Source organism: Notechis scutatus, chromosome 2, assembly GCF_049901735.1.
Source record: "Notechis scutatus isolate UNSWTSFEM ecotype Mainland chromosome 2, rNotScu1.2, whole genome shotgun sequence".
NCBI lineage: Eukaryota > Metazoa > Chordata > Lepidosauria > Squamata > Elapidae > Notechis > Notechis scutatus.
The window spans coordinates 81,671,859-81,694,712 of record NC_142010.1 but is presented as its reverse complement, the minus strand read 5'-3'; the positions used below and the strand labels follow the sequence as shown (position 1 = coordinate 81,694,712).

General features: G+C 34.0%; 2 protein-coding genes across 3 annotated transcripts in view; both read left to right on the top strand.

Annotated features, from left to right (window-relative positions):
- The window catches only part of SEC24A (SEC24 homolog A, COPII component), a 39,097-nt gene extending 30,233 nt beyond the window's left edge, over positions 1 to 8,864 (top strand). Inside the window, exons 16-23 of the mRNA XM_026687184.2 lie at positions 1,073 to 1,246; positions 1,612 to 1,722; positions 2,069 to 2,244; positions 2,527 to 2,664; positions 3,649 to 3,753; positions 3,900 to 3,992; positions 5,305 to 5,408; positions 5,895 to 8,864. Of these exons, the coding sequence (XP_026542969.1) occupies positions 1,073 to 1,246; positions 1,612 to 1,722; positions 2,069 to 2,244; positions 2,527 to 2,664; positions 3,649 to 3,753; positions 3,900 to 3,992; positions 5,305 to 5,408; positions 5,895 to 6,009 (1,016 nt within the window). The 3' untranslated portion in view covers positions 6,010 to 8,864. The remainder of the gene's footprint in view (positions 1 to 1,072; positions 1,247 to 1,611; positions 1,723 to 2,068; positions 2,245 to 2,526; positions 2,665 to 3,648; positions 3,754 to 3,899; positions 3,993 to 5,304; positions 5,409 to 5,894) is intronic.
- Positions 8,865 to 12,677: 3,813 nt separating this feature from the next.
- Positions 12,678 to 21,062, top strand: CAMLG (calcium modulating ligand). 2 transcript variants are annotated; one of them, XM_026687170.2, is made up of 4 exons: positions 12,678 to 13,244; positions 15,647 to 16,098; positions 17,475 to 17,540; positions 17,800 to 21,062. In XM_026687170.2, exons 1-4 carry the CDS (start codon positions 13,058 to 13,060, stop codon positions 17,989 to 17,991), a joined length of 897 nt encoding a protein of 298 aa, XP_026542955.2. In that variant the 5' UTR covers positions 12,678 to 13,057; the 3' UTR covers positions 17,992 to 21,062. The 2 variants fall into 2 exon arrangements, with proteins under 2 accessions (XP_026542955.2, XP_087811415.1); XM_087955289.1 differs by having other exon boundaries at positions 12,930 to 13,382.
- Positions 21,063 to 22,854: the final 1,792 nt, after the last annotated feature.

The window sequence follows — 22,854 nt, the reverse complement described above, 5'->3', positions numbered from 1 at the left end:
CCTGAATTTGGAATTCTGACATTATGTTTAATACTCAGCATTGCTTAAGTTACTATTCTTTCTTTACAGTCTTAATGTATGAGCTTTTAGGAAAGAGTTGTCATAGAATATTATAACCTATTGTATAATCAGTGAAGGCTATTTCCACATGTGTAAATTATCTGAGATTGTTGATTCAAAGATCATGGGAACACGGCATCCTGTTCCCCAGGAGCAAGGTATTGGATGGTTGCAGTGGAAGCAGCTCTCACCCCTGCCCTCCCCTCCCCTTTCCCTAGAGTTTCTTATATTGTTAAATAAATTGGCTCAGGTCTTTGGAGAATCTGGTCTGCCTATCAAAGCAGATTGGTACTTCTAGGAAGATTTTTAAAGAATGCATTGTAAATCCAAAGGTAAATTTATGCCTTAAATGTTCTTTTTTGGAATAGATTTTTTGGATAGATTTTGGAGGGTTGGGGGGAAGAGGACATCTTGAATCAACAGGTAATGCAAAATGAGTTGCACACATGAATGAGCTTTCTTTTGTATTTATGAATGAGATGATTTTTCTAAACTTAAGCTTATTTTAACCACAGTTTTCAAATGTTTTCATGATTCAAAAGAACATAGCCCCAAGTCTATATTTCTTCTTTATTGTAAAAAAAAGGTACATATTTTAATTCCGATTCAGTTCTATTTTTGAAAACATAACAGACTTATAATGATAACGCTGTAATATATTTGCATCACTTATTTAAGAATGTTTTAATCAACTTAAGCAGTTCAAGAGAGACTGGCTACATTTAGATTGCCCTTTTATGTGGTAAAATCCTCTCTGTATGCACAAAGAAATAGTGTTCCTCACTACATTGAGAATAATACTACAAAAACTTTATGACAATGGGATGTGTTTGCCATACAGAAATTTCATTTCCCACACATTGCTTCTGCTTTGATGCTTTGAGCTGAGCATGACACCTTATAGAAGTACTTAGTGACAGTGCTTAAACCTAATATGTGGAAAATTGAAGAATGAATTCTAGTCATTTTAAACTTAATTATAATGTTTTAAACATTATAATTCTTTTTGCAGGCCTTTCAATTCACACCTTCCATGGCAACTTCTTTGTACGGTCAACTGATCTACTGTCTCTGCCAAACGTGAATCCTGATGCAGGCTATGCTGTCCAAATGTCAGTAGAAGAGAGCTTGACAGATATGCAGGTGGTCTGCTTTCAGTCAGCCCTCCTGTATACATCTAGTAAAGGTAATCAGCCTGTGGCATCCACTATACATTTCAAGGTCACACCCTCCATGCTCTTAATAACGCAAAAAAGTTGTTATTAAAGTCTTTAGACTTTTGCAGTTTCCATGATTAAGAACTTTATAGGTTATTGGCAGATACTCATGGCTTTCAGTGTTAAATGGCACTTTGGGTTTGAAAAAAGCAGAAAGTAAAATGTCTTTTACATAAATTTGGTTAGAAAACAGCAGTCTCTATTTAAATTTGTAAGAAGAATGAGTTCGAATAATGCATTTCACCCCATGTCCGCAATAGAATTAATTTATTGTAGTTTTTGAAGCATATTCTGAAATTATTTTAAATGCTATTAAAAACTACTTTTTTAACAGGTGAAAGAAGAATACGTGTCCACACACTGTGCTTACCAGTTGTAAACCAATTGAGTGATGTTTATTTAGGAGCTGATGTACAAGCTATTACGGGCCTTTTAGCCAATATGGGTATGTGCTGAATTGTTGGATTGAATTGCACAATATTTTTTTATTCCATTGATACTAATCATTGTACAAAGTTTAAAGATTGGTGGTAATGAATGTTTTGGTTGAGATTGTTCTAGAATGCATAAAGATGCTTTACAAAATGTATCTACCTAAAAAGCTTGGCAACTGTGCCACAGCATAAAGAGCTATAGTTACTATACAGTGTTGCTTTGTATTCTTTTTAGTAAGTTGGATATCTGTGTGTGTGAGAGGGATATTGAGTGAGTGAGTCTTTATTCATTGATAATACTTTTTATTGCGATTGTCTTTTTGACAATCAAGTAGACTATGTTCTGTTCCTTTTCAGCTGTTGATCGGTCAATTTCTGCTAGTTTGAGTGATGCTCGAGATGCACTGGTGAATGCTGTAATAGATTCTCTTTCTGCATACTGCTCATCTGTCCTAACCATTCAGCAACCAGGTCTTATGGCTCCTGCATCATTACGTCTGTTTCCATTGTTTATCCTGGCTCTCTTAAAACAGGTAAAAATAAAAATAGAAATTGCCTTAGAAATAAGTTGGCTTAGAAAGAAGTTGGCTAAGTAAATTTTATTAAAATTAATAATAACCATTTACAGTATTAGCGTTATTTTTTTCCAGATATTTATATGCAGTAACAAATTTAGAAAAACTATTCTTTATTGAGAATAAGTTTCCAGACTTCCTGCATGCATGAAGTAAAAAAATGTATGGTTGGAATTGATGGTCTTGACATATGCATAACTCTTAAGTTGTCTTGTTTTTCTGTTGTACTTTTGTTTACAGAAAGCATTCCAAAGTAAAACAAATACCCGTTTAGATGAACGCATCTTTACAATGTGTCAAGTGAAAAGCCAACCATTAGTGTACCTCATGCTTATTATGCATCCCAATCTGTATAGAATTGACAATCTCACAGATGAGGTAAGTTCTTCATCTAAATTTGTCTGGAAATCATTGGATGTATCTTCCCAATCTCAAATATTATACAAAATTGTACTAAAATGTTTAATTTTTGTGCACATTTTATAATAAAGGCATGCATTTCCATGCTTTTCAGATTTAGGGAGCAGTTTTCTGCAACATTCTGTGTCAGTCTTCTTTTTTCTAAACCTCAAGTCTTGGAAGTCTGGAAAAAGGAAAACTTTTTCCTTTTCCCTATCAAAGCCTTGAGGATGATTTACTTATGTGAGTATTGACAATCCAGAACATTGCAAATAGGGACCAATATTTGACATGATAGGTGAAGGCATTAATTATGAAGGTAGCAATTATGACAGACTTTGAGAGTAGATATAAATATAACAGCTTTCAAGATACAGTATAAATTGTAACATTTATAAATTGGATTATTAGTTGGCAAGTACCAGAAATGTTATACACTGTTTCTATTTTTGTATGTAGTTGTCTAATTTTGTGCTTGATATACAAATTATTTAGCCATCAAATTCAGTGTTTTTGTATGTGTTTAAATGGAGATATTGAATTATGATGGGTAAATTGCAAAGGACATTAAAATTGAATATATGCAAGTAGAATATCTGATATTACAAATAGATATGAAAGAACTAAATTTAAATGGTACACATTCCTGTACTTTAACAAATGGAACAATATTATTACATGCAAGTAATAAAATAATAAAATTTAACATTGTTAAATTTAAGTTTCTTTCAAGAACAACTATTGATTGGTTCCTGCAAATGAAAATACCTTTCATAGTGCAAGGAACAGAAATTGTGTGAAATTTGCAAACCACTTCATCTGGAAACATTAACAATTATTTAAAAAATAAGGTTGGAAATTATTTTTCTTTATGTCATAGATATATGATAATGATGTATGTTTTAGACTTGATATCGGTCAGGGTGTTTTATTTGCCTATTAGAAATAATTTTATCTGTTTAGGGAGCCCTCAACATTGGTGACAGAACAGTACCTCAGCCACCCATTCTTCAGCTGTCTGTAGAAAAGTTAAACCGGGATGGTGCTTTTCTTATGGATGCTGGCTCTGTAAGTAGGATTTTATATATACTACAAGCAGCAGGAGGCATCTCATTCTCCATAAATAAAGCTTTATAGCAGTACTTTATTAGCTTGGTTTGAGGTAAAGGTTTAATGCATACATTATTTACTAATTCCTGTGTTTGAATATACAGGTCATGTTTTTATGGGTTGGAAAGAATTGTGGACAGAACTTTATAAGCCAAGTACTTGGAGCCCCAAACTATGCATCAATACCACACAATATGGTAAGAATATAACACAGTAAGCAAGGGTAGACAGCCTGAGTCCTTCATAATTTTGGACTACAATTTTCATCAAGCGCAGTGAATATGATAATGACTAAGGATTTACAGAGTTGTAGGACAATACCTTTACAGCAGATGGCAGCATCTAGTCAAACTGGTCTTGAAAATGCTAAATGGGGTCAGATCCAGCTGGATGGGAGATCATAATGAAATCTTAAGAATAGATTGTACAGTAAGCAAAGTTTAAAAAAAATATCAAAAGGTAAGAACATGGCATTTCCATACTATACTGCTGCCAAGAAAACAACAGGAATATAATTGCCAAGACCTGAACTTGACTCAATAAATTTAAGTTGAAGTATCGGTCAAGGTCATGTTACCTATTCCTTGAGGTAATGTGAACTACCCAAAAGGATTAAGGCACGGCCAACAAAGTACCAGTTGTGCAAACTAAAGTGTTTTTTAAATAGACCTGCAGAGAGCTTTTAGATACCCTTATGAATGCTTGAGTTTGCACTTTATAATTTAGAAGAACTAAAGTCAATTTTCCAAAAATGTTATCATTAAATAAACAGTTTGTGCACTATATGCTTCAGTCCAGTGTAACATCCCATTTGCCATGTTATGTACATAAAAAATACATGAAATTCTGTTCCCATTTTGTTTGTGTGTAATATCCCATTCAGAATGAACAGACTTTCTGCTTTAATAGATATTCCTTTCCCACTTAATGTAATACATTACGGTTTTCTATGTAGGTAGATCTTGGCTTATGACAGCAATCGGGACCATAATTACTGTGGCTAAGCAATGCAGCCATAAAGTGTGACCTCTTGTGACTATATCACCTAGCAATGGCAATTTTGGCATTCCGAGATGCTGTCAGTAAGCAAAGATCTTGCCTGACTGGGACTTCCCATTAACTTTGCTTGTGGGAAACCAGCAGGGAATGTTGTAAATCATGGTTCTCTGACTGTGGGCATTGCAACAGTCAGAACTCCCAAGAACCTGCCATTAAATTCCCTGTATCCAGTGTCACTGTAAGTTTGATTGGTCAATGAACATATAGTCGTAGTCGAGGACTACTTTATCTTAAATTTGCTTAAGTGTTCTCCCAGTGCTGTCTCACGAAAAACACCAGAAACACTACGTTGTGTTCTGATAGAGAGAAAAAAGTATACTCTTGGAGAAGTCGCTTCATGAAGGTGGAATCAGTCCATGATGTATATACTGCTCAGTATTCTGAATAGAGAATATATTTTATAATATTTTTTGCTCGATCATTACCCACATTTTTGTTTGTTTTTGACAGACACATCTTCCAGAATTGAACACAGCTGAATCATCTAGAGTGCTTGCTTTTATTTTCTGGCTAAGGGAGCAAAGGCCTTTCTTTCCTATATTATATATTCTAAAGTAAGTAGAATGCTTGTGAAATTTGATTGAGAGATTGAAAAAAAATCTGCATGATTGCCTTTCTGAATACTAATAATTGCATGCATGTAAGTACCTTAAGTTGCAGACTTCCTTCAGTTCATGTCTGGTACAACAAGACACTTTTTTTTGCAGAGACAGAAAGCATATTCAGTGCAAAAAAACAACAATACCTACTACTAGCCAAAAGTATTAAGTAATGCCATGGAAAGGAATAAAAGAAGAGGGCAATGAAGATGATGCAAATGGAATTATGAAATCATTAACATTTATTTGCAGGATTGTTAGCAATTTAGACTGTCTAAAATAGACAAAGTTCTTTTAATGTAAATATTGAACATTAATTCTATGCATACAATAAATGTTAACTAAATATGATCATTGCTAGTCAGTTACCATGATGAATAGTTCTAAAAGAAATAAAGGATGTAAAGATGTACTTATAATGGCCTTCTGTTTATTTTGAAGGGATGAGAGTCCGTGGAAACCAAGTTTCTTACAAAACATGATAGAAGACAGAACAGAATCTGCATTATCATATTATGAATTTCTTTTGCATATTCAGCAAAAAATGAATAAATGAGCTCTTTTCTTAAATGGTTCATCTGCTCAAAGGAATGTATCCTCCGTGCAGAACTCTTATTCCTGTAATGCTCCTATAAGTTGTTGGCCTGGTGCAGTTGATGAAAATCTCACTGTGATTTCCCATCTTCTCCCCCCCCCCCCCAAAAAAAAAAGGAAAAAGAAAAGCAAATAAAGGACTGTGGAATTTTTAAGTACACTATTGTGTAGTTGTACGTTAAAACTTTAAAATAAATATGAATATGTTGGACGCCTTTAATTTACTGCAAAAATGTTTCACAGTAAGTAATTGTGGCATAAGGCAATATTGGAGAAATGCTTATAAACTAACTTTTTTACCTTTCATTTTTATTTTTCTGCTTTGTGTTTTGCTGCTAGAATTAAAAACTCCAAGACTTGAGTTTCCAGGAAACTATATTGTCTTGATTATACAATACATTATTTGTTAAAAGTTGCCTTTTTAAAGGAACAATGAAAAATACATTGTGAACAAAAATACTTGCAGTTTTAATGAGTGTAGTTTCCATTTCTTTTAAACATTGATTATGATAAGAACAAAAGTAAACTTGAAGTAGTCTATTTGGGTTTAAAATGAATATCAAATAATTCATTTGAATACCTTTAGGATGTGTCAGTATTCTAGGTCTTGAAAGATTAATTAAATTACATTATATTAAGTAAGAATTAAATTTAAAAAGATCTGATGCAGCTGAAAAAAATAGTGAAAAATAATTGATCCTAGTCTTGGCTGTTAGCATGATGTGTTTGGTCTTAATTCATTGAAAGTAAATAGGGGAACAGACAGTAAACCAAAAACCATTATTTTCATATTGTTTTATTATTTTTTCAGTCATCTTTTTGTCATGGGCTGAGGTTTTGATAAAATGCTTACTGGTTAAATAATACATTGGTGGTGTATTTAATAGTTTGTTGAGATCCAGAGGAGCATCAGATTTAGTAGTAATAATTTTGCTATTCAAACATTTTGAGGCTTTAATGGAAAAACTATAGACAGGAACCCTGCTCAATTCAGAATGTTCAAATAATGGATAGTTATAAAAGATAAATGTTAGTTTTATGATTCCCTGGAAATTGCTATAATTTAAGTAATATAAGTGTATTGACATTTGTAAAACAGAAGGAAGTGTGGTGGTATATTATGGCAATCATTGTTTCTACATTGCTCTTTACTTCACCCCCCCCAAAAAAAAAAAATTGAGTATTTTTCTGCTGCAAATCCTTCCTGGTAGTTTTTGGTAGAATCATTTGCATTGATTTGTTGGTCATTGCTTTAATTTATTTAATCACACCCCTCTGAAGAATTTGTGCAAAAAGCCAGTGAAGTTTTTTTTCATGAACTATGGTATTTATCAACTGCCAACTGAATAGCAATTGTAACAAATGTTATAGCAATACTGTCTGCATCATGACCTATTTAGTTTGTTGGAGTGATTTATGAAGATTTTTAGAAAATGGTTGCTGAACAACTGAAAGAAAGAAAAAAAATCATTTCTTTAAAATGATTCAGATATCTAAAACAAAATCTACCTGCTGACTTCAGGAACCTTATAACTGATTTCACTGTTTTAATTTTTTTTTAGTTCAGTTATTTTGAAATGTTTTTTAAAATATTGGTAATCTAATTCAGAACCATAAAATCATGATGAGATATGCACTTGTAATTATGGAAATCAGTCAGGTGCTTTAAAATACAATATGTGGTGGAGGATTGATTAGCTCTTCTCCAAAAAATATACACAAACCTTTGTGTATAAGCCAGCTTTCTGAAAAGAAGGTATAGGCAAAAATTAGATACAGGGAAGTATGTATCTAGCACCTCATGCTGGCCGTGGGTTCCTCCTTGCTTCAGACATTCAAGTTGAAGCAGAGAATTGGTCTAATCAGATTCTGTAGAACTTTAATGGTAAAATCCTGATGAGTAGCACCATGCCTAACCTTTCTGTGTGTAAAAATATTCTTCTGCATGGAGAGGAGGGAAAGGTATGATGTAGACATAGCTCTACTTTATGTAAGATAAAAATAATGGGGTTTGAATAAATTATGGAACCTGATAAACATATTTCAAGAGTACATCCCTAACTAACTAAAAAAATGTTAACTGTGAGCATATTATGCTCTTTGGATAGAATACTGTTAGAATGCTCAGGCACTTTGAAATAGAAGTGAATTTTCTAATTCTTTCTGAGGAGAAAATTGATATCCTCCTCAACTTCTTAAGAAATCCAGGGCAAATCCATGTATAAATGTTAAATCACAATTTATATATGTCTTAGGTTCTTTAATAACATAAGTAAGCAAGAGTAGCCTCGATGCTCCCATCTCAGCATGGCAGTCACCAGCAAATGTTCTCTATTTTTCTAGTTCAAGATTTTAAAGAATAATTAGTATGATTTACCAATATTCTAGATTTGATCGTGCAACAACATATTAGCATTTACTTTTCTGTAACTTAATTTGCATTTGAATAAATCCTGATTGTTTTGCAATAATGTGGAAAAACTTGTTTATTCAAGGTTAATTTAACATATTAAGGGACCATCAAATGTGACAAGCCTTCTCTTCACTACATATTAAATTCTTAGTCAATTTGATTTTGTAAAGTAGTGTAAAATATTGTAATATTAATCCTTGTTTTCTGAACTCAGACATTGATCTTTAGTGTGCAATTGTAAACCTTGCTCTTCTGACTTGAAGGCGAGGTTTTGTTCCCCTTTTTACAGTTTGTAATTTTCACTGTTTTATTCCTGTAAAAAGTCATTTGTAACACATGCAAATGCTTATTTTAGCTGTGCTAATTTATCAAATTTGGCTACTCAATAAAATTAATTGAAAGAGCTTGCATAGAATTTTATCAATGTTTTTATAAACAAAATGGAACATGCAGAGACTATCTGACCATTTAATGGATAAAATGATTTTCAGTACATAAAGAGATACTTCTATGAATGATTAGACCTGGGGATTAATGCTGTTTAAATGCAGTGCAAATTGTAGATTGAAATACAAACATTTTAATGTATTTTTACCAGAAGCAAGTAAGATTAATTCTTCTGATGTGGTAAACTTCACATTCAGCAAATAGTTTAAATAAATATGCAGAATTATAATGTAAAGAATCGCTGGATCATTGACTAAAACATGATGGTCTGACTATTAATTAGAATGCTTCTCTGAGAATTGCAGCTAATCAACTTAAATAAGCTAAATGTATTTTTTAAATTTCAATAATCACATTAGGCTCTTTTCTGAGGGATACACAATATCAGAAAATATATCTTAATCTGTCCACAATTCTAACCAGTACATCTGTGTACATAAAAACTTTGGAAAGTAAATTAAAAACTTCAGTATTTATTTGGAATAGTATAGTATCTTGTTAAATTAGCTCAATTTTTCATGAAAGATTAACATTTTTGGAAGTATTTTATTATTTTTTCAAAGGTAGCTCAGCCAGCTTTTTCTGACTGCATATAATAGCTTGTTCATTATAATTACTTAAATCATCCTGTCCTGTATCCAGGAAACACATTTAGTTATAAGCAAAATATTACAGCTACTGTCAATCAAGTCTTAGCACTGAAAGCATTTGGGTAACTAACTTGGTTGAGAGGCCTGACTCTGATGAGAACTGGACAGGGAACTTTAAGGGAAAACAAGGTCTTAAAGGGAAGTTATCTCACAAAATAGCAAACCACTTCTTTGTTATCAACGCATATCTATAAAATCATTAATTCAGTTTGGCTTGGAGGATTTTTATCAGTTATATGTAGTATATTATTTATCTTCACTGTTTAATGTGAAACGGGGGGAAATTTAAAAAATGGAAAGTAATAAAAACTACATTTGAATGACATGTAAAACGGATCATTATTTTTGCCCTTATCCTATATTTTTGGACCATAATCACTAATGTATTACACCAGTCAAACAATTCACAACCCTTGGCTAAAAATATAATTGTACACAGATCTTTAAAACCAAATCATTAAAGAAAATAATTAAAATTAGAAGACACAGAATTCCTACTGGTATTCCAGTTGATACCTCAAAATCTAAAGAACAAAATTTTAATAAGCATTTTCTGAGTACAATTTTCAAGTCAGCTATTTTCATGCCATGGAGCCCACTTTAAATTAGCTTGCTATTCATAATGTGGGAGTCTTTATCAAAAACTTCCTTTAACTCAAAGCATATTTTCTCAACAGCATTTTAATAATCTATTAAGGAAGTTGTTAGATTGGAATTGGAATTGTTAGATTGGAATTGATTAGTTTATTAGAGCAGAATTTGTTTTTATCAAATCCATGCTAGCATCTGGCAATTACCACAGTAGCTTTTTATTATCTACTCTAGAATCTCAGCATTGGAATATTGAAAATGCTGATTTTTTAAAAGATAAGCAATATTTATTCTGCAGCCATCTGGCACTTTAGTAATTTCCAGATTTTCCAACAGAATAAGCCAGCTTTCTGAAAAGAAGGTATAGGCAAAAATTAGATACAGATACATCTACCTCAGGGGTATCAAACTCATGGTGTCATGGCTGCATCATGTGACCTATCACGACTTTTTTCTCCTTCACTAAACCAGGTGTGGGCATGGCCAGTGTGAGGCATCTGGCCTGTGGGCCATGAGTTTGACAGCCCTGATCTAGATTGTAGTTAGTTCGTTCAATAACCTTGGGTGCAAACATCTTTTTTTTTTTTTAATATACAATTTTTTAAATATACATTTTAATATACAATTAATCCATTTCATTTCAACCATGTGTCAATTAGGTACATGTTTTATGTGCTTTCAGTTTATGGTTAATATTCTTATCAATAAAATAACAATCACATTACATATAATATCCAATATATCTATTTTTAACAATCTTATTTTTTATATATTCATCTAATCCATTTCAATTTATTTTGTTTTCTAACCATTGATAAAATAAATCCCATACCATGTAATATTCAGATTCTTCTTTCCCTTTAATTTCCAATGTTAATCTATTCATTTCTGCACATTCGGATGCAAACATCCTCTTTCTGTTGAACTCAAACTTCAATTTTGCCCATCAGTTTCTTGGTGAAACATTTTTTTTGTTGAGTCTGATACCAAGTTGAGTAGCTTTCTTTTCTATCTGTTAATATCTGAACTTCTTTATTGAGCAGCTATTATAGTGAATGTTATTTTGAAAGCATCCAAAAAGCCCTTTTTGTTATACGTATCTTTTCCTCAGCTCATTCTGAAATGTTATTTTTTTAGTGTATTCTACTATTCTGAGTTACCTGACCTTTTTTGTGGAGTTTTTTTTAACAAGCCAAGATTTTGTCAAAAAAATGAAACATAAGATGTGATGCAATATCTGAACTTCTTCCGTACGTTCTTCCGTACGAACATCTCCTTCCGTACGTTCATGCGATCATATTAATACCAAAGGAGCAATGATTAATGTTATGATACATCCAAATGCCCTTGATCCTAACATAATTTACTTTTCAAATTTGTCTTTTTCTCTTTATTAGCCCCACTGACTTAATTGTCCTCCCTTTTTTTCTCTTTGAAATTGTTTGCTAAATTCTTTTAAAACCCTTTCCTCTAAGCCAGACCTCCAGAAATTAGAAATAATATGTAAATAAGGGTAGGTCATACACACAATATAACTGCATTGCTTTCATTTTGAAGGTGATTGCAATTTGTTTTTCAATTTATGTGTGCCTATGCACCTACACATTCCCAGTTTCTCATGTAGCCCATTGGGAAAATTAATTTCAACCCCTGTTCTAGGCTGAGCTTTTCCCCATTAGCTCCTTCTGACACTGGTAACACTTATTATTGAATTTATTAAAATCCTAGATAACATGCTTTAGCTATGCTCAGCTTTATTTCCCCTTAAAATCAAGCATTCCAACATTATCTTTTTCTCCCAACATTCCTGCTTCCACTTCCTCTTACTTTGTCTCACCATTCTTTATTCCAAACCATGCCTTTATATTGGATCTTATTTGTAGCACTCAAAATTAATAATAAACCATTCCTAACCACTTACATCCTAAAGTGTTACAAAACATTACATTTGTTGCATTTTTATTTAAATGACATTAGCTCTATATATAGCTCAGTAAAAAAAAAAATTCAATTACACCAAATAAATCTAAATCATTTTAATAGAAAACAACTCTAGCACAAAATCATTAAAAAAGCTCAATATAAAAGATGAAGAATAGAATAATTAAAATAAACATATGCAAGCCGAAGGCTAGGAAAACAAAATCCTTGCCTAAATACTGTCAAGATCATAACTAACAGTTTATTAAATTCTGAATAGAGTTCTTTTATAATTGGGTCGCATTATCAAAAATCTCTAATATCTATCCATGGTGTCTTATTACATTAAAATAGGCCTTTAATATTTATCTCCAGGCCAAGGAATGAGATATATCTATCTAGATTCTAGAGAGATAAAAATCAGCTATACGGTATTTGGAAGATACCTTGTGGTTTGACTTTAGCTTAGCGGCAATATTGTCCGTTCCTTGCAAATATTTTTGGGATTAGAATGGAAAACAATTTTGGTATTTTCTTAATTATTTGGGGGATAAATCATTAACTTCCGCTATCAACTGGCTACCAATGGAAATACGCGGAGCCCCACCGGAAGCAGCCCGGAGCTGATGGTGACGGAACCGATTATGATTTTTTTCCTAACCGATGAGATCATACTCAACTTCAGCCCTTTTCACCCGCTTCACTCCCGAAGCCTTTGCCGCCATCTTTGCTAGGGTCGGCAGCTTCTGTTACAACGGCTTTAAACTTGCCGCCGTCACCGCGCTGCCGTTTTTGCTCTAACAGGAAGACCCTCATCTAAGATGGCGTCGCTCGTTTCAGCGTATGAAGGCGGTCCTCAAATGGCGTTAGTTGCGCTTGCGCGTTAAAGAGCGGCTGTCAGAGCGGGGGACCTTGGTGATTTCCATTGTATTACTTGAGGAGAGAAAAGCCTCGAAGGTGGTCGCGGCTCTTTCGGCGAGCGGCGGGTCATGGAGCCGGATCCTATGGAAGGGGAAGGGTGTGATATCAGTCACCATGAAGGAACCGGCGGGTCTTCCCCACCGCTAAGCGGACTCACAGCCTCTCAGCGGCGGGCCGAAATTCGCCGCCGAAAGCTCCTGATGAATTCGGAGGAGCGGATCAATCGCATCATGGGTTTCCATCGGCCGAAGGCGGGTGAGGACGGGGCGTGGCCTGGGATCGGGGGGCCCCGGGCGACGAAAGCCCAGGAGGCCTCGGCCGGAGGGAGGCGAGGGGCCCTTGTCCTCCGTCTTCTCCAACCCTCCCTCCCGGTTCCTCGCCCCCTGCCCCGAGGTTAAAAATCTGGCTTTTTTTTTTTTTTGCAGCAAAACTTTTGTTTCCAGCAACACTGGAAACGGCTGACTTAAGGTAGCGGCCAGCTATTTGGCGCTTCGAGCTTCTCAAATATAAAAGGTGTCGCCATTCTTGGATAATGGAAATTTAATGGAGTTGCTTTCTGATACGTTTTAAACCCATTATTTGTTTAAATGGGACCGTCACAGTCAAATAGTTATATTGTGTAGGTTGTTCGGGAACCACATTCTCATTTTGGGAAGAAAGTCAAATTTGAATGGAAAACGCAATGTCTGTGAGTTCACCCAAACAAGAAAACCTTACGTTAATGAATAGCATTTTTTTAGCGTAATTGGGGGTATCTTAGTTGCTATGTTAAATTTGGCAAAGGAGTTGAGATTTGTAAGAGAATTATTATGTTTTTAGCCTTGCCAGTAGCAATGGATGCTACGGTAAGGGCACTGCCCTTGCAGCTGAAAATGCAAAGGATCTGCAAGCTCTAATAATCAAATAAGGTAGTCCCTGACTTAACCACAACTGAGGCTAAAATTTCCATTGCTAAGCAAGACATTCGTAAAGTGACTTTTGCCCCAATTTTATGACCTTTTTTTGCCATAATCACTAAGTGAATCACTGCAGTTGTTAAATGAATGGTGAGTTTTAAATGAATCTGGCTTCCCCCACTTGACTTTGTTGGGAGCCTGCTGGGAAGGTTATAGATGGTGAACAGATGTCCCTGGGACAGTGCAACTGCCATAAATACATGCCAGTTGCCAGGTGTCTGAATTTTGATTGTGTGACCATAGGGATGCTACAATGGTTGTACATGTGAAAACCAGTCATAAGTCACTTTTTAGTACCGTTTGTAACTTCAAATAATCACTAAACGAATGGTTATAAGTGGAGGACTACTTGTACCCTAGTAGAAAAATGAGATTAAAATTAAATATAAAGAAGACCAAATGATATCAGATAGAGTAACCAGCCTTAGAAGATTATTGCAGTGATGGATAGTTTCTGCATTTTGGGTCAACCATCAACAGTAAAGAAATCAGCAGTAAAGAAGATCTTGGAAAATATGTTCATATACCATGATCTGTCTATTATCTATACAGATCAAAATTATGTAAGCCAAGTAAGTATTCTCTGACAGAATAGATATCATTTTAAGATGACTTCATTGTGGGCTGCAGATGCATTAAAGGTGACCATGAGGTTTTCTAAGCATGCTTAGAGAATATCTTAATTCTGTAGTTAGTAGAATTCTATAGTTAGTAGAATATGGGAATGAGTGACTAGTCCAACTCTCTAGGCAGTACAATATATGATTACTGTTGATATTTTAAATATTTTTTTCAATGCACAAATAAGCCAATGTAAAACTGTTATTAAGAGATGATTTATTCATTTCTTTTGAGCAATCGAATGCTATGCACCACTGTATTTTTGCATACAATATTGCTTTATAATGACATTTAAGATGTACAAACAGATAATTTCTGTGGCTTCTCATTATTATTGATAATGGAACATTTAGTGTAGGGCATATGATTCTTTGAGAAGCAAGAGAAAAATTGAGGGAGTTGTAAAAAAACCACCAATGTTTATGAGTGTATATCTGTGTTCTTTTATATTTCAACAGTTGTCATCTTTTTCAGATTGGGATGCACTTCTAAAATTTACTGCATAAATATATTTGCTAATGTCTCTGAGAGCTATAGATAAATGGATTAGAAAAAGCTACATTATTAATGTCTAAAAGATTTATTACGTGGCACAATTCCCTATTCTATGCAGAAAACATTGTTGAACATACATACAATAACACAGTCCATTTACAACCATTCATTTAACAAATATTTGAAGTTATGATAATACTGAAAAAATATGACTGTTCTTCTTACTTATGGCCATCGCAATTCCCTCAGTGATCAAAATTTGGGTACTTGATAATTGCCATATATTTATGCCTATTTCAGTGTCCCTGCATCACATGATCACCATTTTCCACCTTCAAATCAAGGACCTCGTGTACTTTCCTCTGCTGAATCTGTTGTGATTGTGGGGAATTTATAATATATTTATATTTTAAAGAAGTGCACATGGGAAAGAATGAATTTTAAATGTGGTTATGTGGAAGAGGACTGGTTAATTGAAGCCTCATATCATTTGTTGATATCCTATACTTTATCCTACGTCTCTAAGAATTTGTTATCAACTTCAAATTTGTGGTATGATTTCGGTTTTTGTTCTGTTCTCTTTAGATGATGACACTCATTCAGAAACTAAGCTTCAATTGGAACAGGATAAACCAATTTCCCTTCCTGCTCCTGTTTCCAAACGGATTGTGCTTGGTGATACAGTCTGCAACTTATCAGGAACGGCTGACCACACAAGCAGTTTACCAGAGCACAAAGGAGAGAAGATAGACTTATTTAGCAAAACTCATGAAGTTGGTAGCGATGACAGCAGTGAGCTCCGGCAACGCAATAGAGGGGAACTATTGGACGTTCCACAGAGAGCACCACGGCATGGATTAGATCAGTATTTATCAAGGTTTGATGAAGCGATGAAGCTTAGAAACCAGCTGATGAATGAGAAGCCAAGTCAAGAAAATGGAAGCATTGTGGAGGAATTTGATTCCTTTCACATTTTTAGATTAGTGGGCTGTGCACTCCTTGCCATTGGTGTTAGAGCTTTTGTATGCAAATATTTGGTAAGTTTTAAAAAAAATAATCTTAAAATTTATTTTCATTTTTCTCCCCTTTTTTGTCTTGGTTGCCTTGCTGAAAGGCTTGTAAAGTAGTACATGTATGAGGTATTTATGCCAAACAATTATTTTCTCATGGCTAAATAGATTCAGGTCCAAATCCATAAAATCAACTATTGTTTCTAGCAGTAATTATTAAGAACTGTGTGAAAGTCTGTTCTTCAGAGCATCTTTAATGTAAGTAAGTACAGGTAGTCCTCAATAACCACATTTGAGACTGACCACTCCATTGCTAAGTGATGCTGTCGTTCAGCAAAACATCAGATGATCATGGCAGATTTACATTGTCAATTCTACTATGGTTAAGCAAATCACTTGTGGTCCACAACTTGCAACTTACTGCCAGCTTCTCCATTGTCTTTATTTGTCGGAATCCTGCTGTGAAGTTCACCATTGTCAATTGCATAACCATGGGATGCTGTAGTTTTTATAAATGAACCACTTGTTGAAGTGCCTGATGGCGATGTAATTGTACTAGAAACAATGTCAGGGAATTGGAATTTATTACAGGTAGTCCTCGACTTACAACAGTTCATTTAGTGACCTTTTGAGGTTACAATGGCATTGAGAAAAGTGATTTATAACCATTTTTCACACTGCAGCATCCCCATGGTCATGTGATTGATATTTGGATGCTTGACAACTGGTTCATATTTATGATGGTTTCAGTATCCTGAGATCATGTGATTATTTGTGAACTTCTCACAAGCAAAGTCAATGGGGAAGCTAGGTTCACTTAAGAAATGTGGCCAGAAAAGTAAAAAAATGGGGAAAAACTCACTTAATAAATTTTTCACCTAGCAACATAAATTCTGGGCTCCCTTCAAAGTAATCCTAACTAATGCATTTTAAAATTATGCACTGGATGCTCAAAGATCTTTGGGTTGGAAATAAGTGATAGGCCTGGTTTAATTATCATTAATATATTAATATTTAACTTACCATAGATAACAATCCTCCACCCATCTCCATAGCTGTGACTAAATATATTTAACACCTGAGTTAGATTAGAATAAAGGAATAGAATAGAATTATTTATTGGCCAAGTGTGATTGGACGCACAAGGAATTTGTCTTTGGTGCATATGCTCTCAGTGTACATAAAGGAAAAAATATTTTTTTCTTTCTTAAATAAAAAACATTTTTTTCTTAATCAAACGCAATATGTTTGATTAGCAGCATTTTAAAAAGTGCTTCTTTTTTTAGCCAAATCATTGAAATGTTACAAGAAGTAGAAGCTTTCCTTGAAAGCATCTATTTGGTATGATTTCTAATGATTATTTGCTAAAGTATATAATTTTTTATTTTATTTTTTCTCTACAGTCAATATTTGCTCCATTCCTTACTTTACAACTTGCATATATGGGACTGTCAAAGTATTTCCCGAAGGTAAGCATCCTTAACATTTCTAATTTTCAGTGACCAAGGATGAAGGATTCACTTTAGTGATGACTGATGTGATAGACTTAGACCTGGGAGATTCATGTTCTCCATCAACCATAGAGTTGTTTTGGTGATCCTAGGCTAATTGTTTCCTTATTTGGAACAAATTGTGGGAGAAGAAGAAGGTTCTATAACATTTAAAATGAAATAAGATGCTTTAAGATGAAAGTTCTGAAAAATTAAACTTTCTTTTTTTTTTGCACAGAGTGAAAAGAAGACAAAAACTACAGTATTAACTGCTGCTCTTTTACTGTCTGGGATCCCTGCAGAAGTAATTAGTCGTTCCATGGACACTTACAGCAAAATGGGAGATGTCTTTACAGACCTTTGTGTTTATTTCTTTACTTTCATTTTCTGTCATGAACTGTTTGTGTTTTTTGGCTCAGAAGTGCCATGATAATAGCTGAGGGATTCAGTACATCAGCAGGACTATTTTAGTCTTGAATTCATTCACAGCTCTCTGTAAATATACAAACAGGGTTAAATGTTGTTCTTCAGTTCTTTCTGAATTCAGTGTACTTTAATCATAGCTATGAAGGAAAAGCTGCATTCCCAACTATGAGGGTGAATTATTACAGGTTAGGTATCATATGTGTAATCTCAAACATGGAAGACAGAGTAACAATGTTTCAAAAGTGGGCCTTTCCTGCTACTAAGGAAGACATTAGTTTTCCCACTATTGCAGATGCCACCTTGTATTTTAATATTTCTCTTTTGGACACAAAACCCCAAGACAACTGAGGTATTCTGTGGTTGACCGAATTACATTTTATGCCTTTGTTCCAGAATTCTTATCTTGAGAACTTATATTGAAGCTTCTGTTGAACAAAAGATGGGAAAGCTATTTTGGCCTATTCCTCCATTTCATGTGCCCTTCAAAACACTGGGATAAGTACCTTCTGCAACATCATATAAAGGGCACAGGCAGTTGAAAGGCATAGTAGGTAGTGCTTCTCTTTCTTCCTCCCATCAGAAGCCCATGCTTGAAACTTGATCTTTTCCACTGTGGATCAATCCAGAATGATTTCTTAAGGTCATTCCTCTGTGTTAATATTTGTCATTTCAATATACTAGGTCATACTTTGAGCAAGTGGCATATACTGATAAAAATACTGATAAAATTCAGAGGGTTCTGGTTTTAGGAATGTAATTAGACTGGGTCAAATTGGTTTTTCGTCTCCTTCATTACAGGTGGTAATATTCTGTTGATAATATAGAAAGATGAATTTAAAAATAGCAGTGTAATTTAACTTGACATTTATGTACGTTCCCATTTGAATTGGAATCTTGCTACTCTTGTTTACATGAATTGTGAATATGCTGCATTAAATGGACACTGCAGATTGAAATACTGGTCTTTGGGTTATTAGCCCTTTGAACAATTGTCACTAGTTTTATTCATCTCTTTGACATTTCAGTTAATCTTAGATTTTTTTTCTTTGTACTACAAGTTAGGCCAAGCCTCAGTATCTTCCATATATTTTCTTTTCAAGAATATGTGCATGGGATTTTTAGTATCTCTACCTAAATACCAAGGTACACTGCAGCGCAAGAAGGTGCAAATTAGTATTTTACCCCAGTGTTAGTCAAGTGTTTAATATGCATAATATTTTAGAAAACAGGTATCAGAGAATATGGTCTGTTTATAGTAGAATGCTAATTTTAAAATATATAAATTGGTTCTTATAAACTCATCTGAAAACAATTACTTGAAGCATCTTCCACTAAACTTAGCAAATCCTGATGTTCCTTTTTGACCTTCTCTACAGTCAAGCCTTAACTTAGTTTTAAAATTGGTACCCTTTTATAGTTTCGTTAAATACAAGCAATTTCCCACGTTTTCACATTTATCTAGCCAATCACAATGACTTTAAATAATAAAATATGGCAGATTTTATTTGTTGATCTTAATTTGCATTAGATTTTATGACCATTACGGGCTGAAGGAGATGTGCCATGTATTTGCAATCCTTTCTTATGTTACAGTTCTTCCCTATCTTCATCTTGTCACTGTTATGTATATTTAGCCCATTCTCAGTATCTGTAAGTGGTTCTATCTTGCAAAGATTTGGAAATTAATCAAAGATACAAATTATACAGTGGAATATTTTCATTATTCTGATAAACGAGATGATTTTTTTCTTGGATTTTAATTTTTGAAGTGTCTGCTGTCAAGTAGCTTGACTTAACTGGAAATGTGTTTTACTTTGCCTACAATTATTACAGATAATTTAACAGACTAAATTAAAACACAGGTTTTTAAATACTTGATAGAAAGTTAAATTGGTTCTTCCTTTATAATAGACTCATAAGTTTCCTTACATTGTAATTTCAGTAATTGCATTTACTGAACCAAATTTTACCATTGCTCCCTGGAAAAAGTGTTTTGAAAAGTAAGTCATGGCTGAAATACACAAAGAAATGTGCATATTTTGGCAATGCAGTTTAATTTGGTTTAAAAAACAAATTTGTCTCTTTACAACATGAACTATAATACTACCTTGAGAAAAGTCTATTTTAAGTTTTTACTCTGCATATTTAATTTTTCTAAATTCCTATAATTCATATTTTTGATGATGGACTTCAAATATTGATAAAATAGCATAAATCTAAGATCTTTTTTGATATATTTTTACTTCAAAAAGCAAATGTAAGGTATAGAATTATCAATCCCAACTCTTGATATTTTGATAGTATCTTAGCCATTTTTGCCCAATGACTGCGATGGTAAATATAGTCAATTACAAAAACTCATTTCTGACAGTGAAATCTTATCTAAGACCCATACAGGATAGACTGTTTTTAGATAGTGATTCTAGAAAATGCAAAAACAAAAAAAAACCCACTCATTCCACAGAAGATAAAACAGATAAAAGTAGGAAAATTAATGACCAACACGTTAAGATGGACATCTGCATATTTTCCACAAAAGTTTGCTCCACAAAAACAAATATTTGATGTTTTAAACCCCACCACAACACTTAGATATTCATCCATCTATACTTTAAAAAAAAAAGGGGGGGGGGTAGAAAACATCATAAACAAGATTCAAGTTTTAAAAAAATTATTGGTCCTGCATTGAAAAATGTGCAAAATATCCTCTTTAAGTATGGGGCCTTTCCAAGGAAATTGCTAATATCACTATGCAGGTTTTTTTGGCATCCTTATGTTTAATATTTTTTACATATTTAAATGCAAATAGAAAATAATTGGGCAGAAAGCCTGGTGGTTTAAAAGTTTCTCCAAGCACAAAGAAGGAGCAGCTCTCCTGTGCTGTCTAAAAGTATGTATATGATGAAATAAACTGCTTTGTGTGTTTCGTTTCCCATAATTTGGACTTTCTCTGTAAAAATCTTACATTGTTGTAATAGTTGCATTGATTCTGTTAAATGCATTGAAGCTATATATGTTGCAATTATTTATGTTTTGGCATTACTTGAATATACATTAAAATGTCTGCAAAGGTCAGATTTTGTTAACTTTCCTTATTTCTGAATTAGTAATTTAGTACAGAACGTTCTGGTTCCAAGAGGATTAAGAAAATAAATCAGACCTTTGTACCTGAATTTAACAGTGCCCTGCCTACTATCTTCTGGATAGAACACTTCCTGGATCTATAAAACAAAATGTTTGGAAAGTCTGGACAGGGACGGTATGCACGTTGGTGCGCTTATGCACGCCCCCTACAGACCTCTTAGGAAAGGGGTGAGGTCAATAGTAGACAGTCTAAGGTTAAAGTTTTTGGGGTTTGGGGAAGAAACTACAGAGTCAGGTAGAGTATTCCAGACATTGACCACTCTGTTGCTGAAGTCGTATTTCCTGCAATCAAGTTTGGTAATAAACTTGTTATATAAGAACAGCTTTATCCTTTATCCTCCATATGATCCATAAGAATTCATTCCTCAAATCCGCTATCTACTTTGACTTGGTGATCTCTTAATGTGAATACCGTGAAGATTCTTGAGAATATGACACAGATATTATCTTGTGTCATGAGAATGCCAGAAATTTCCAGAACTGACTATAATGGAAGAGTGCATTCATAAAGATAGCCTTATGATTTCAGGTAAAACAGATGCAATTAGTTTTTTTTAGAAAACTAGTTCCTTTGATTTTGTGCCACTTTAATACCAAACTTTACCAACTGATTTTTCCTGTCTACCTATTGAGAAAAATGGTAACATGGCTTGGTCTGTCTGGAGAGTTGCACACAATAATGTCCAGTAGGATTTTTGTGCTGAGTTCAAGTTTTTTGGATTATATTGGTAAAAATCCTTAGATCTTATGATTTGGTTTTGTGCAAAAAGTTCTGATTTGTCTATCAATGTTGATTTCAGCTACGTTAGATGTAAAATCATATGAAGCCATGCATCAGGTCCATATTTTAGCACCACTGTGGGGCCAAAAACTGAATCTAATTACAAAACTTCATTGCAAGTAAAAGAACTATGATTTGTGTTTCATGCGGATACATCCATAGTAACAACTGAAGGCAACCTGATCTCAAATCCATCACATATGAACCTAAACTGTGTTTGCAGTGGTTCACCGGGTTCAAACAAATGTGTTCTGTGAATTGGTCCAGATTAGGATCCCATCAAAAATTAAGACATTTCTTTTGCATTGTTGCAGGGCCCCAAGTTGCCCAAAAGTAATTTGGTAATTCTTTATGCTCGAACACATGGTTCGTGATTTGACTGAAATTTTGTACAACCCTGATATATTTTTTATGGGACTAAGAAAAGTTGTTCCTGATCCACATTGTTTAAGCCACAATGGAATCAAAACTGGACAGAGAAGAAATATTGGGATATATGCCACGCCAAGAGTTGTCATGAGAGATGGTGATTCCAGGCAAATCTCTCAAAAATATGAAATTGAGAGGATTCATGTTTCATGCCGATGATCAAATGTCCATGCGTTTCCATTGTACAACAAATGTGACCAGTTGTCTATGGAGATTCTCAGTCATCCAGGTCATGGTTGTGCCAAAGGTGCTTTTTCAAGAGGCTACTGGACTTTCTGGGTTTTTATTTTTTTATTATATTTTTTAATTTTTTATTTAAGCGTATATTTGATCATGTATATATAAGTATAAACATGATTATTAATACATGAAATAGATACAAATAAAAGGGAACATTAAGACAGGGACGGTAGGCATGTTGGTGCGCTTATGCACGCCCCTTACAGACCTCTTAGGAATGGGGTGAGGTCAACAGCAGACAGTCTGAGGTTAAAGTGTTTGGGGTTAGTGGAA

Coding starts and splice junctions, on each gene's coding strand:
- CAMLG (XM_087955289.1), top strand. CDS start 13,058: ATGGAGCCGGATCCTATGGAAGGGGAAGGGTGTGATATCAGTCACCAT. Junction 13,383..15,646: donor TCCTCGCCCCCTGCCCCGAG/GTTAAAAATCTG, acceptor TGTTCTCTTTAG/ATGATGACACTCATTCAGAA. Junction 16,099..17,474: donor CTTTTGTATGCAAATATTTG/GTAAGTTTTAAA, acceptor TTTTCTCTACAG/TCAATATTTGCTCCATTCCT.